The 15,450-nt window shown below is 39.7% G+C and overlaps 1 protein-coding gene across 1 annotated transcript in view; it reads right to left on the bottom strand.

The window, feature by feature from the left end:
- The window catches only part of COMMD1 (copper metabolism domain containing 1), a 61,011-nt gene that overhangs the window by 38,082 nt on the left and 7,479 nt on the right, over positions 1–15,450 (bottom strand). Inside the window, exon 2 of the mRNA XM_059840951.1 lies at positions 5,023–5,304. Coding sequence (XP_059696934.1) covers positions 5,023–5,304 — 282 coding nt within the window. The remainder of the gene's footprint in view (positions 1–5,022; positions 5,305–15,450) is intronic.

The following is a 15,450-nucleotide window of genomic DNA, read 5'->3' as shown; positions in this document are numbered from 1 at the left end:
CTGGAGATCCATTATCTGGGGCTATTTTCAGCCATATCTCTGAAGCAGCCTGACCTGGAGTCACACAGAGGCAAAAGAAGGCACAGCCATAATCCTTCCTCCCTATGGCATGAGTGTACTCCTGATACTCTCTTGGTCTGACCTCTGCAGCAGTGACAGCTATGGCTGGGGACAACTGCAGCTGACAAAAGCCAAGAGAAATGCTCAGAAAAATGCACAAAACACCACCACATCCTCAGCAGCATTCGGTGTGTACTCCCAGCAAGGGAATGAGTTTTTATAGAAGATAAATGCTAAGATTTTTTTTTTTATTACATTGAGAAAGTGAGCTCATGTGTGAATGCTAAAAATAAATATAATTTGTTTATAGCACAGATGATAGAAATTTCAGCCTAGATTTGAGAAGCATGGACATAATTAACAAGTCAGAAAAAAAATGAATCTCCCAGAAGTTTACTTTGAGACCTACTTTACTCCTTCTCAAAACATTAATTAAACCTTTATAATCATTGCAACTAAAACTTGATGAAATGTCAAGCTCCAAAATACTGGAAGCATTTTATCTCCAACATACAGCACATGACAATTGTCTATACTCCTTATGAACTCTTTCCACACATGAACTAATAGAATTATTACCTTAATTATTATTATTATTAGTAGTAGTATTTTCTCTGAATTACCAGGGTCTGGACCCAGCCACCAGCAGACACTAGGTAAACTGCCAGCTGACAGTTCCCACTTTTTCAGCACCAAGTATGCTGTTGCACTGGCAAAGGTGCACATCACCTAGCAAGTCCTCTCATCAGAAAGTATTTTATCTCACTGGGGAGAGTTTAAAGTGCCAATCAAAATATAATCCTAAGTATTGAATATTAGACTTTCACTGAAAGGGCTGTAACTAATGCCTGTCCTTTAAAGAAAAACACTTGTTTTTTTGGGAAGATACACATCCCTGGTGATTTCAGACCAGAGAAAGTATATGGAATAAAAGGCTGCTGTCTGCCCTTAACTTCAAAAGAAATGATCCTAATTTCTTACCTTGTATGTAGCTTCTAGTATTTGCTACATTGTGGTATTTACTTACTGTCTATCATTAACTGCTATGACCCCTCTGTCAGGTAGAGGCTTTTAGAAAAGGAAATAGAAGAGAGATACAATATTTTGGGGAAAAAACCCTTTAATCCATAATCCTGATGTGATTATCTCAGGTCTTTCCAGGAAGAACCCTTTGCAGGAGAATCCCAGCTTCATGTTAAACCAGGGCAAAAAATACTCTTTGATCATAAAACATGCTTTAAGATCCAACAAAGCCCCAAGAGAAGTGATATTACATGGATTACTGGTATCTTAAACACTGAAAAGAAATGTATGTGGAAATACCCATTCTGTAAATAAGTTAAAGCAAAAAAGCCAAGAACAAATTCTCAGCTAATCTGTAATATATGATCAGTCTCAGACTGATTAAACTGCAAAATATATAATGCTATATATTTATATATATTTATATAAAGAAAGTAAAACTCACTGGCAAATCAGCCCCAGGGGAGAGGCAGAACTCACAAGGAAAATAACATGACAAAGTCCAGAAAACAAGTTTAAATATAATCTTAGTGCCAAGCCACAGTGCAAAAGCAATGCAGTAATTTTCTGTCAGGTATAAATCTGGGACTGAAATGTGCAGGTAAGCCAACACTGCCCAGCAGTGGCTGCCCTCCAGTGCTGGTGCAGAAGGGCAGGAAGGGCATGAGAAGGAGGATGCTCCAGCTCACTCTCCCATCCCTCTGAGCAGATTCGTGTCTGCCTGAAATTTCATGCCAAAAGAGCTCAGAGAGGGAGAACAAGATAAAAAAGGTCATAAAGAATGGGACAGGTAGCTAAAGGTGTTTTAAGAGAAAGCCAGCAAGGTAGATAAAAAATCCAAGAGGATAAAACCATTGTGCCAAAGAAAAGGAGGGCTCTTCAAATGCAAAAATGGACCAGCAGTGATGAGCATTAAATATCACAAGATGAAGGCAGATGCAGGCTAAAGTGCAACTGCTTTATAATTTCATTTTTAGTCATATTGCTAAAGAAAATGGGCTTTCAAAGCTGATGGCTAGCATGTTCATCTGCCTTTAATCTTAATATAGACCTGCTAGGATCTATAAAGACATAGATAAAGGAAACTTTTAATGTTGCTGTAAAAGCTTTACTGAAGAAGAGTTCAAACTCCAATTTACAGATCTTGAATCAAATTTTTCAAAGTTCAGAGCATGGTGTTTTCAAATGTTCCTCATTAGAAGTGTTTTCAAGAGCACTTAGGGAAAAGGGTTCATTCTTTTCTCTTATCAGTAATGGCAAGGGTAGCAAGAATTAATGCATGCAAGTTGTGATGGATTCTCAAACCCAAAAGCATCTCTCTCCAGGCAGAAAACATCTACAAAATTTGACAGAATTCACATAAACTCAGTCTAGTGGCATTTATGAACCAGTCACTTCCAATTAATTCCCCATTCTCAACCACATCAGGTTTCACACAGAGTCTTCCCCTCATGAAAGAGCTGACTAAAATTCAGAGAAGGCAAACAGGAAGCAAAGTTATTTATTGAAGTAGAAGGAGCAGAGCAGATGCTCCACCAAGCAGCCTGGTCTTCTGCTGGGCAGAGACCTAAATCCAACTCAGAGGCACTGAGAAGAATCAGAGTGACTACTGGAAAGGTACATTTTCTACAGAGCATTTCTTTTCTTCTGTTGAACCATGAAATATTCATATCAATTCATTACATATCAATGCATTTGTATATTCCCCTGTTATCATGTGTCCAAATGAAAACAGTCTGTTGTGAATAATTTACTCCTGAATCATCAGCCAGCTTTCTTCTTCAAAGCCAGATCTTCATTATTCATCAATTCCCATCTATGGCTGACAACTGTTTAGAAAATATGTTCTCTGCTAAACTTAGGAAAGGTACCAGTATATGTGTATTTGATGTGCTACAAAACTTGATATTTAGAAGAGATGTGCTAACAATAAAGTAAAAATACTTATAAAGACTATAAAACATGACAGTTTCAAGTTAGTGGGTTGGATCCAGTGTGCAACAACTTGTTCAACCTCCAGCAGGAGTCTCTGTGACCTATCTTTCCAGAAGGTCCCCAAACCCCTGTGGTTTCCCAAACCTCATCCCATCACAGGAGCATAGAGCCTGATGCAGAGTGCCTCAACCCAAAGATATACAGCAGAGAACTTAATGCACAGCCAAAGGCTATGTGAAAGCAGAGCTCCTTAGAATAAATGTACATTGACTCAAGTGGTGACAATGCTAATTACTCATTGGTTGTTTCAGTAAGGATCAGTTTAACTCACACCAAGAGTCAGGCTTGCCACAGCTCACTGGTATCCTCAGGGAAGGAGGCAAAATTGTGTTTGATGGCAGTTCCAATAACGCATTTACACAAACATTTCCCTTTGCAGCATGAAGGGGCATTGCTAAAATAATGCATTTTGATTTTGTTGTGGGGCTCTTTGGTAAGAGACATTACAGTGTCTCAGAAATGTGTATTCTTCCTCCATTCCCTGACTCTCTCTGCCGAGGGTGAAAGAATATAAATGTCTTTGCTGCTTGATGTTACTGTAAAATCCGTTACTGGGGGAAAAAACAGTTTCAAAACAGGAGTCACTAACTACATAATTCCCTTGTGAAACACAACAGTGATTCTGAGTTAAGGATGCATTTTTTAATGAACGTAGGTATTTCTCCCATTTGCTCAATAATGTACTCAATGTACTCATTATAATGTGCTCCCTTGTAACCTTCTTATTCAAAGCAACCTTTTTTTCCATTTGCTGCTAATAGAACACAATCATTTTCAATCTCAAGATCCTGAGCAGAAAACTCCACTTCTCTGAGGTTAGGAAAAAACCTGAAGCCACACACCATTATTATATTGGTCACTGCAGAGAACCACGAGTGGAAGGCTCAGGGAGGATCAGCTTCCACTGACTGCAAACAAAAGTGAACCAACAGAATGACTCCAACAATACCTTCCGTCTCTGTTTCTGTAGGATCCCAGATCATATGTACCTTCATCCTTGGCTTGGCTTAGCCACACATTTGGAATTCAATTATTCCTGTGCACATGTATATTCCAGGTATATAGACTGAGGTATTCCTAATTCAGGCACTCTTGCTATTAAAATACTATGAAAGGAACCTTGCTAAACATTAACTAGTAACATCAAAATGCCCAGATCAGCTCATGGCATGATTTGCAGTAGCGACTGCTAAGAAATGAGGTTTTGAAATTCACTAAAACATTGCAGAGAGAAAAGGTATAAAATTGAAACACATGTCCTGTTAGAAAACAACAGCAAATGTGAAGATGGGAATCTGTGCCTTTAGCTGTACAATCCTATGGACTATAAAGATAAAAAAAGGAAGGCAATGTTCAGCACTGATAGAACTATATATATATAGATAGATATCTTTCAGGCAGATAAGGCCAGATTGCATAATGTGACAGGTAATAAGTAACATAATAATGGGTGTTATGTAAAATAAAAAGGAGTCTTTTCCCTCAAAATTACATTTTGTTCTAAAATGTAATTTGTGAACTTTACTCTTTTTCATCTCCTACTTTGCATATTTTAACTAATTTTAGTGTTGAATTAAAAGAAGACTAATTGAATTTGCAGTGCATGGTATACAAACAGAATTATAAGATCATGTTTGATTTCTACATCCTCTGATTTTTCAAGCTTAATGTAAAGAGAGCTGTCAATATATATGCATATATATATGTCAAAATATATATGTCGTATCTTCTTTATATGAAGATATGAAAAAAAAGCAAAAATTGCATTCACCACCAGAATGTTCCTTTGCATCCAAAGATGGACCCCAACTTCAAGTCCATTAAAGGGCCAGTGGTGACGAATCAACTGGCTTGATTTGGATGCAGTGAATTCAGGAATAGGTCATACGCCTCAGTGCACGTGTAGCCACATCAGGTTTATATATTTTGCAAAAGGAAGCTTACCTGTCCATTTTTTCCCAGTTCCATTTCAACTATTGCAACAGGAGTGTTGATCTGATCAATGTGACTCAACTGTGACTTCAGGTCCACTCTCCAGTTCATGTTTTTCAGGACATTATCCCAGCGGCTCTGACTGATCAGGCTCTCGTGGATTTGAGTCCGGTGGTTCTTCCAAAACTTTGCAATGACTGCAGCCTGATCTGATGTGATGCCACCTTGTTTTTTGGTTTGGGCAGTGAGGAAAGCTTCCAGCTGATTCAAATCCATGTCTGCTGAAGCAATTGACTGTAGGAAAATAAAGGGAGTAAAAGGGAAAAGCTTGCTTAACTGAGGACTTAAAGGACACATCTTTAAGGTTTGACAAATACGGGAACTTAAAGGGGTTGCACAAACAAACCAGGTTATGCAAATAACCTGACACCTTTCATTAAAACTCAATCTGCAAGTGTCTACTAATCCCAGATTCCTGCCCCACAGCAGCTGGAGGGGAGTGGGTTGGCTCCATCAATGAACTGGGAGCACCTCTGGGAATTCAGCACCGGTATGGGATAGCAAGGAGGTTTCTCCCTGTCTCCTGACCCTTTCCCCACTGGGCCACAGGCATTCCCAAATGGACAATGCTACAAACACTGTGTCAGGTCTGGCACTGCTGCTCTGCTGGGCCAGGAAACCGGAAAGCTGGGACACAGAAGGTGTGTTAGTGGGCCGGAACAAGTGAAGGGACAGCCCAGCTCATTGCAACACCCACAGTTTCATCTGCCACCTCCACACCGCAAACAAGGAAGCAAAACTTTTAAGTGCTGCACCAGCAAAGCAGGGCCTGCAGCAGCAAGAGCACGAGCCTCTCAAGGGAGAGTCAAAATGCAGCTGCATTTTTTCATCTGTATTATTCTATCCTTAAGGCCAAAAAAGCCTCAACAATGCACTTGCAGCCTCTTTTGCAGCATGGGTGGACTTTGTCAGGCTTTATTTGTATTTTGCAACAGAGTGGAAGGGGTCATTTACTCCTCATCCTTGTGCAGTAACACAAATTATTATTTTTCCTAAAAACCCCTTTTTATATAGATATCCAGTTTTTCCATCTACTTTTTTAAAACTGATAAACCCACAGCTTTGTTTCTGCATTGCCTCAGTGGCAATAGCTGCTACTATATATGGCCACAAAGGGAGGATGGGAGGTAGAAAAGGGAAGCTGTGATTAAGCTTCCCCATCGCCATTTCAAGCAGATGCTTTTGCTTCATTTTCACACAAAATGGATGCAACTTCTCCAAAATGAACACACCACCTCCAAGCACATGCTGACATGGAGCACAGCAAGGTGAAGTGCAGGCAGTCCTTGGGATTTGCCTCGATTTAATCTTCCTTGATGTGGTACTGCTACAGCTGCATTCCAGGCATTGGGGAAACCACAGCCTCATTCCTTTAGCCAGGGATGTGACATCATGTAGCTTTGGGCTGGACACACACACTGTGCACCTCACACTGCTTGTCTGCAAACTGGGCAGTGCCGATCTAAAAATGGAGGTGTTTCTGGTGTTTTTTTACAAGGGATGAGCTGTATTGCCTTGCTTTCACAATAGATCAGCTGCCATCTGTTATGTGATTGAGAAAAGAAATGGCAATCAACACTAGGAGTAAACCCTCGGCTGTATTAAGGCTCCAGCTTAATAGGAGCATCTGTGATTTTATTATAAAATCTGAGCTGCCTAGTGCACCATTCTGGCTTTTATATAGGGCATTTGACATATTGGTACATACTACTTGCTTTATATCAGAAATATTTAACTAAAGAGGTAATTATCCTGTACTAACTCATTATGCTGGAAGTGAAAACAGCACTTCTTTTTATTTCCAGAAGAAAAGCTATTCAGACTTACAGTCCTTTCCTACAGCCACGTCTTACACTAACAGCAGTGTGGAGTATTTTCTGCTTCAATATTTTTCACATCACTACATCTGTGTTTGTGTGGAGGGCAGGTGAATCAACAAGCACAGACCCCAGCACCTTAAGAAAATCCTGTCAAGATCAAGTTCAGACACAGACTTTCTTCCCAGTTCAGCTGTGCAGAAAATTGCCTTCTGTTTTATCCCTGTGCAGAAACCAAGAACACAAACTGTGTCCTCTGCACTGAGTGAAGCAAAGGTGTCATGGCAAAACAGCTCATCTGTGTTTAATGTGAACCCAATGCAGGTGTGTGCATGGCAATACCAGGCACCCCTTTTCTAGGCTTGATTTCATAACCTTCAAGCATTTCACATTTACAATCCTCTGGAATTTTTTTTTAACCTCACTCTCTTCACAACAACCCTTTTTGCAAGATGCAGCAAGAATTCTGGCCGTGCCCTTCTAGGCTGATAAAAAACTGCAGACACAAAGTTCCTTATTGTGCCTGACACGTGATATAATGTCTGGATACATTTCAACCTACTTTGAAATGTATCCAGACAAGGAAGCTTATGACCAAACTTGAAATTTTAAGCATAAGGAACACAAAACAATATTACTAGAGCATATACAGGACCGTTCAACCTGGCTATTTGGTAAAGATCATCAAGTGACTGGCAATTAATTAAGGTGTGGTGTGAGCTACATTTAAAAACTCTGCACCTTTTTTATTATAAGCACCCCGATATAGTTTGCTACCAAAAGAGTGCCACATAAAACCAGAGGAAGGAAACCATGTATGATAATTAGCCATCATCTATACTTCCCTCATATACACATATGCACATGTACACACAATAGGGATAGTTTGATACTCTACACATAAAAGAAACTTACTGCACACAGCCAAGAACCCAAAAGATAGCAATCATACTGTATTTTGGTGATTTATCAGATAATGCATACCTTAAATAACATAGCCTTGTAATCCATCGTTCAGACTAGAATCTCTCCCTTCTTGTAAATATGAGTACTACTTAAAAATTCCTTTAAAAATTAACAGGAAGTGGGTACAAACAATCAATGAGTTATATTTTGGTACAGCTGCATGAAGACTTTAATTAATGGAGACATATTTTCTTTGAAATTCCTAAACAAATCCCACTGGCTATAATGTTTTCAAGTCACATAAGAACAGTAACTCATTTTAGTATTCTTTTTCATCTTAACTTGGAAACATTTCACTGTGGACAAAAAATGAAAGACTATTTAAAGTCTTTGCTGATCTTTTTGGTCTCTTGTTGCATGAACATTTACACAATCTATTCTTTAAACTTCAGTGCAGAATTTTTTCAAGCTTGGGAAATGCTTGATTTTAACTTGGCAAAAAATTATATTTCAAATCACATTCTGCATAGCATTACAAACAGTTCTTTCTATTACTTTTAACAATGCTCATTTATTACATAGAATATCCAATTACAGTGAACACATCCTATGGGTGTTTCTAAGGATTGATTTAAGTTAGAACACAAGTGGTTCTTCTGTGCTTATAACTGGAGACAGATGAAATATTATCTGATTATAAGTCTTCCTCTCATGCTATTAAACCCCAGGAGCTTCAGATGAGCATTTATCAGCCCCAGGACAATGACCAGCTGTTGTTCAACTCCAACTGCCATGGTAAGAATTGTTTCACTGCTGGAATAAACAACACATGCACAGTTTTGCATCCTAGCTGGAAAATTCTCAGAACTTAAAGGTATTGAAACCTGTTTTATCCATCTGCTGCTAGAGCTGAATCACTGTCAGCACTGGTTCTAAGAGTGAAACATCTTATTAATGCCAATTTCTTAGCCCAGACAGACCTTAAAGTGCAGAATAATTGCCACATTTTCAGTCACCGCACTGTTAGTGACACATCATTATGTTATAGAGACTTAATACTCTCAAGTAATTTTGGTTTTTGATAATAATCACAAGTAATTTACCATTTCAACATAAAAATCTTCAACTAACAGAAACCAGAAAAGCTCTCTTAAGAATGTATAGAATCACAGCTGTTCTATGCCAATGCCAAATGTAAATTAACTTTACTGTGACTATTCACTCAAATGTCTAAGTAAGAAAAGTAAGAAATGTCTATTTCAAAACTAGAGTCTGTAAGACAACACCATTAGATACCAAAAATTTCCTCACATTATGTATTTTGTGATTTGATGAAACACTTTTTCTTTTCCCTCCAAGAAAGCACACTTTATGGACAGTATGTCACATTACAAGCACACAAATCCTGCCCTTGGTGACTGGCAATACTTTCCTTTCCAGAGGCTGGGCAGATGCTTTTAAACAGCAAGAAACAGTTTTAGTCATACTGAATTCTCCTTGTGTTCTCCTTCAACACATACCCACTGTGTCTTCAAATACAATTCAGCCAATAAAAATAAGACTTCAAATACCATTTCCTTAATGAAACAATATTTGGTAATCTGGAGAGTTTTGTATTAGCCTAATTGGATCCATCAGACATGTGCCCTGGTACACAGAACAGGAAAACAGACTTAAATTCATTATCTCTTCTGAGAAATAAAGCCTGACAAGCATGCAGTACTAGTGAGAAACAACAACTGGTAAAACCCACTGGGAAAAAAAGAACACATTTCATTTTCAGAAGAAAAACATTGCTTGTCAACCATCAGAGAAGGGCTCTAAGAGCTAGACACAGCAGCACGTGGAGGCATTTCCTCCAGCTGACTGGAGGGCAGTCTCCTGCCAGCCTGTAGCACAAAGAAATCCCAAGCTCAAGGAAACAAACAATCCAGTGCCATGGAGCGTGCTACTGAATTCACCTCCTCAGGTTATTCCTGCATCACAGCCCCTCTCATTCATGTGCTTTTAGAAATAGAACCCTGCAAGCCATTTCTCAGACCCCAGCAATGCATGCAGGGAGATGTGGAAGCAGCTGCAGACAGGAGGAACGCGCCAAGGAATCTTGCTCAGCTGAACATCTTCACCACACAAAGCCCACTTGGGTAACACCAATGTGCATCTCTTTCACTTATCAGCCTCAGAAGAAAACATTTCCTGGATTTGGGGGCAAACAGAGCTGCCTGCAGGGGAAGAGAAGCAGCTCAGAACATGAGTGCTGCTGACACCGTGCTATCTGTCAGAATCAGCTCAGCAGTTCCTCTGCAAAGAGCAGCTTCTGACAGGAGGAATCCAACATCTTCCCAACCCTCTGGTTTCTAGGTCTTCCTTTGTATGTACGAGCCTGACTCTCCCAAGGGCTGCTGAGATATCCAGCCCTGTAATAAATGAGCTGTTCCCACAGATGGTCCCTGGATATAAGTCCAGAAGACTTTCCCACGTTTCTGGAGATAGTGGAGGTTTTCAACTAGTTGGTAGGTTGTGCCTCACAAACACTGTTTATTACAGTCCAAGAGCTCTCCTGAGAATCAGAATTAAGATAAAATTAGATATAACAGCCTGCAGCCTGTCTGCACTTGGAAATGGTGATTCATCTTTTGGGAAAAAACCCCCCAAAACTAAAGGCTTCAACACCCCCCACAAATTTCTAAGTCAAAGATCAAAGTGACCTTAATACATTTAGTATTTCTACAATAAAGTAGAAAGATTTTAACTCATTTTAAGTCTTCATCAAATCCATGGGAGATTCCATGAATTCTTTTATTCATATTCCATACCATGTACCAATATTACTTTTATTTACCTCTTATGGAGCTGTAGTGAAAGCTAAAAGTGAAATAAAACAGTTTGCTAAGAGAAAAAAACCACTGAACCTGTGAACCATTAAGAGGTTAATAAATACATTTATTTAAACCCTGTAGCATACTTTTCTTATAGTATGTAACAGGTCTTCTGCAACAACTATTTTTTTCTTCCAACCTTTTGGTTCCTTGCCAAGGAGGCACTCACCACGTCAATAGAGGTTCAGCAGACTTGTAAATATTTTTTAATTTGACTTCTGATTTTCATCAAGCTTTCTCCTTGGATGGGAAAACTTGCAACACACATCAACACAAAAATTATGGAACTGCTACTGCAGATGGGAAAAATGTGTGTGTGGATGATGAGTTTCAGGCAAAATTACATCCTTCCTGTGTTCCTGATCTTATTAAGCTTGATTCCACACAGACTTGTCAACTGTGCACATGGAAGGAAAAAACTCTTCTCAATGGATCACTTCCATGCTTCACTCACTCCTCCATCTTCACCCCCACAACTCCCCAGCTCCCACCAAGTAGAAATCCTCTAAACACCAACCTATTTTTTTTTTGCATACAAACTCACCAAACTATGTTCTCTGTTAATTTTTTTTTTTTTTTTTGCTTTAAAGTTCAATCTTAGGGGAGTTAATACTCAGCTATTTTTGACGTAGCTTACAACTGAACACAAAAGATACCTTAACATTAGTTTTTAAAAGCATGTGAAGCCACCACAACATTTTTTCTCCAGCCTGCCCATACCAGCAGCCTGTGCAGCTGCTAGAAATGCCCTGTTTAAACTCACAACACCATAAAACACCACTTCCTAAATTTATTTGCAGAAGGTGTCATTTTACTGTGGTGTGAAGATGCATTTGATGACAAAAGCGGATGAAAGGCTGATGAAAACAGGCAGCCACCAGAGGAGCCGCAACCTGAGCCGTGTTCCTGCGGTCACATCGCTTCCTGGAAACCTCAAGTGGCTCCCCCACTCCAGAAAACATCTTTAGCTGAAGGAAAACTGAGAGTCATCAGGATTACTCAGTCTGGACCTACTCTGTCTACAGAGTAGACACTTAGACACTTACAGCACTCATAAAACAAGAACAAACAATAATAACAAAACCAGAACAAGCCCACCCATGGATAACATCACTTTGGTGGATATCCAAACAATGCCTGCAGACTCAGATTATGAGTAGATACTAAAAGCTAGGATTTTAAGCAATAAACATTTTAAAAAAGCACCAACCCTTCCTTCCTGAGTAAGTTCTCAAAACACTTGTATTATTTAAAATAGAAAGAGGAAGACTTATACAAGAAAAAAAGCAATGGAAAGTGCTTCTCTGAGAGCACAGATAGGCTGGACCGGCTGGAGGGAGATAAAACATGGAACAAAACAAAAGTTCTATTAATAGCAGATATACTTGTAACAACAAAGGTGATACAGGAGGATTAAAAATATAAACATACTGAAATTAAAAATACAAATATAAATTGTCCAACCTGACCTGTACTCTACTGAATTACAGCAAAGAAAAAAAATCCCAGACTTCGCCAATACTTTTCTCCCCACTCAAGGTCAATTTTTTGCTGTGGTTTAGAAAGCATTTTGACACTTGGGGTGGAGGGAAAGAAATGTCACATTTCCAGTAGTTCTTAAAGATGCAACTGTATTACAGAGAAGTTTGAGAGGTTCAACCTCTTTCAAAATGAATGTGCACACACATGTGCTCCCTGAACTTGGCTTCAGCAGAAGGGAGCTGTTTTCTTGGAGAACATACAAATCTTTAAAGGTTACATTATTCGGTCTAAAATGGTTTCTTCTTCAGGCCTGAAGGAGCTGGATTCAGAAGCAAGAACTCTCATCAGATGAAAGCAATTTACTGCACTATTGCCAAAGACAGAGAGGTAAATAAAAGACAGAAGAAATCCAGATAGGACAGAAAATAAAAGACGGTAAATTAAAAAAAAAAAAACCAACAAAAAAACTCAAGGGAGGGAGTAAAAGCAGGAAAAGAGAGACAGACACACTGACAGTCCTGGAACTGGTGACATGACCTGTCATTCGCTTAGGAGACCACATGCTCAGCCTTTTCTTCCTCCCCTCTACTCTCTTACAATATAAGAGATCTGTGTTTATCAGGTTTCTACTATCACTCTGGGAAAATTACTTGCTGCTGTGGACTACTGCTTCATGTCTAATCTCATTTCACTTAGGAGAGTTAAAAATAGAAGTTGGAGCACTTCTTCATTTTAAAGACATGGAAAAAAAAAAGCTGTAGCCCTACCCTGAGTGCAGTACTGGTGCAGACATTAGCAGAGCTTGTTGGAGCTTTGCAAGCAGTAATCCTGTCAGTGAAATCAGCACAAACTTGCTTTATTATGAACCAAGCACAGAAACAGACTTAGTAGCATGAATTTAATATCCACTTATACTCAGAGTACCTTGATTGTCTGCATCTTAAAAGTTAATGGTTACCTCAGCTAATCTGTCCCTTGGCTTTCATTTGGACATAAAGCAGAGATGCTCTAGCAGTGAAAAACATGAGTCTCATCCCTCCACTGCTGCCATGCACACCCTTTTAGTGGCAAATTCTGACTCCAATCTCTGCTCTCCCTCTTTCCCAGCACTACTGTGCATTATCTGCTATTGCCACTCTAAGCAGCAGCTGGAGTTCCATTTCCTACCTGGAAGAAGAAGGATTTCTCCACTCCCAGCCCAGGCTGGGAATACATCCCTGCCTTAGCCATAACCCTGCAGACCCTGCAAACCGATCCAGGAAAGGAGGCAAGCTTACAGACTACACTGCCTCACAGGAAGCAAGCACCAGTGCTCTGCCAGCTGGTCCTTCACCACCTACTCTGACAACTCATGTTACATGCTGACAGAGCTGACAGGTGAGAGGGAAGCTTCCATTCTCAGGATCCCAGCCACCAGGGCTTCCTTTCAGCACAGGGAAAATGGTTTTCCCTCCTGTCAGCTCAGTGAAACATAAAACATGTTCGCCAAACCAGCAGCAGCCACGGTGACTGTGAACAGCCGAGCCTTTACGAGGAGAAAGGAGCAGCAGGTCAAACTCCTCAGCACAGGGTTCCCAACTGTAAATCCTCCTCTCCATCCCTGTTGCTGGAAAACGTCACCTGATAGGAGCAAAGGCCAAAGCAGGGAGCTTGGAAGAAACCATCTCTCACTTTCCCATAAAGACCTAGTTGCCATTTCCTGTATCAAAAATTATCTCTGCACTAAATATAATTAACATTTTGGGGAGAAGAAAAGCTAATGATGTGATCAAACAGCTAAGACATCGACCAAAGCCCTCTCCAACAGAATCCCATTAAACATTAATGACTGCTTTGATTACCCCAGAGAGGGTGATTCTCTGTCTCTGTCAGGTTGGGCTGCTGGAGTTATCCATCAGTAGAGCTGGCCAAGCCATCAGGTTTTCCCAAGCTTGTAGGAACCCCTCCCCAGCCCTGTGCCACCCCAGCCCTGTCCCTCCCCAGCCCTGTCCACCCCAGCCCTGTGCCTCCCCTGCCCCGTCCCTCCCCAGCCCTCTTCTCTGCTGCATGCTCACCACTGTGGCTGGCAGAGCTTGCAGGGACACCACCAGTGGAAACTGTTTGTGCTGAAAATCTGCTCTTAGATTTCACATTTTTAGGCCTCAACTGCTAGAAACATCAACAATTAATTGCCCCAAGACACTGCAACCCTTGGCATCAAAAAGAATTCAATTAATTTTTCCTGTGGCTTTTGTCTTTTAGTCAAATTGGGGGCTACTCCTACTCAGTTAACTCCCTGCCATTTGTCCACATGAACTGGACAACTTCATTAGAGCTTTCTGTTCATTATGAGACTTTTTATAGATTTCCTGACATGTCATAAAATGAACAAACCCACTTTCCTTGCCAAGCAAATGTAAATCATAAATGTACCATTTTTTCTTTGACAGAAAAAGGGAGTTACAACCATTTTTCTCACTTCAAAAATGTTAAAAATTTGAGCTAAATGAAAAAATAAAAAAGGAATCACAACTAATCCAAATACACAAAACATTTCTGCCATGTGTGACTGTAAAACTAAAAGGTACTTATACAAACAGCTTGTCAGAAGAGAATAAAAACTACTCTTGAACCAGAAATGGCAAAAAGAGTCTGAGAGAACAGCACATCTGATGTGACAGTCTGAAGAGAGACAACAAAGCCATGTGTAAATGTCAGACAAGGAGTAAAAATGTCTGTTGATTACTTGCCTTTCACACAGATTCTACTTCAGTGTCTGCGTGTATCCTCAAAATCCTGGCATCACAGTTCAGAGAGACTGCAAAGAAAGGAAAGGAAAAACTACCCACCAAGCTGAGGTAGAAATCTTTTGGCAAAGATCCCAAAACATCTCAACCAGAAAAAAAATCTAACCTTATTTGGGAAAAAACCCACAGATTTTGCTCAAACTATATTTGTATTGCCACTTTTTACTGTTAGGGAAGAGAGAGAGATGTGAAAAAAACATGCTTTCAGAAATGTATTAACATATGCACAATGACATGACACAATGACAAAAACATTTTAAAAATAGTTAGAAAAACACTTAAGGCTATAAACTGTTTGGACAAGTTGGCTGTTATTTCACATCTTCTCTGAATAGTATATTTTATGTCTTGTTTTCATGAGATTGTTGCAGTCTATTTTTACTTAGATGAAACCACATATAAACCAGCATTGTAAATAGGTAAATATGGAATATGCCAAAGAATTAGAGGGATAAAAAAATGCATTCCAAGATCACTGTCACCTTTAAAAATTCAACTTGCAGTTCTCAA

The sequence above is a fragment of the Haemorhous mexicanus genome, chromosome 3 (assembly GCF_027477595.1).
Source record: "Haemorhous mexicanus isolate bHaeMex1 chromosome 3, bHaeMex1.pri, whole genome shotgun sequence".
Lineage (NCBI taxonomy): Eukaryota > Metazoa > Chordata > Aves > Passeriformes > Fringillidae > Haemorhous > Haemorhous mexicanus.
Note: the sequence above shows the minus strand (reverse complement) of the source record. Positions and strands in the feature narration are given on the sequence as shown.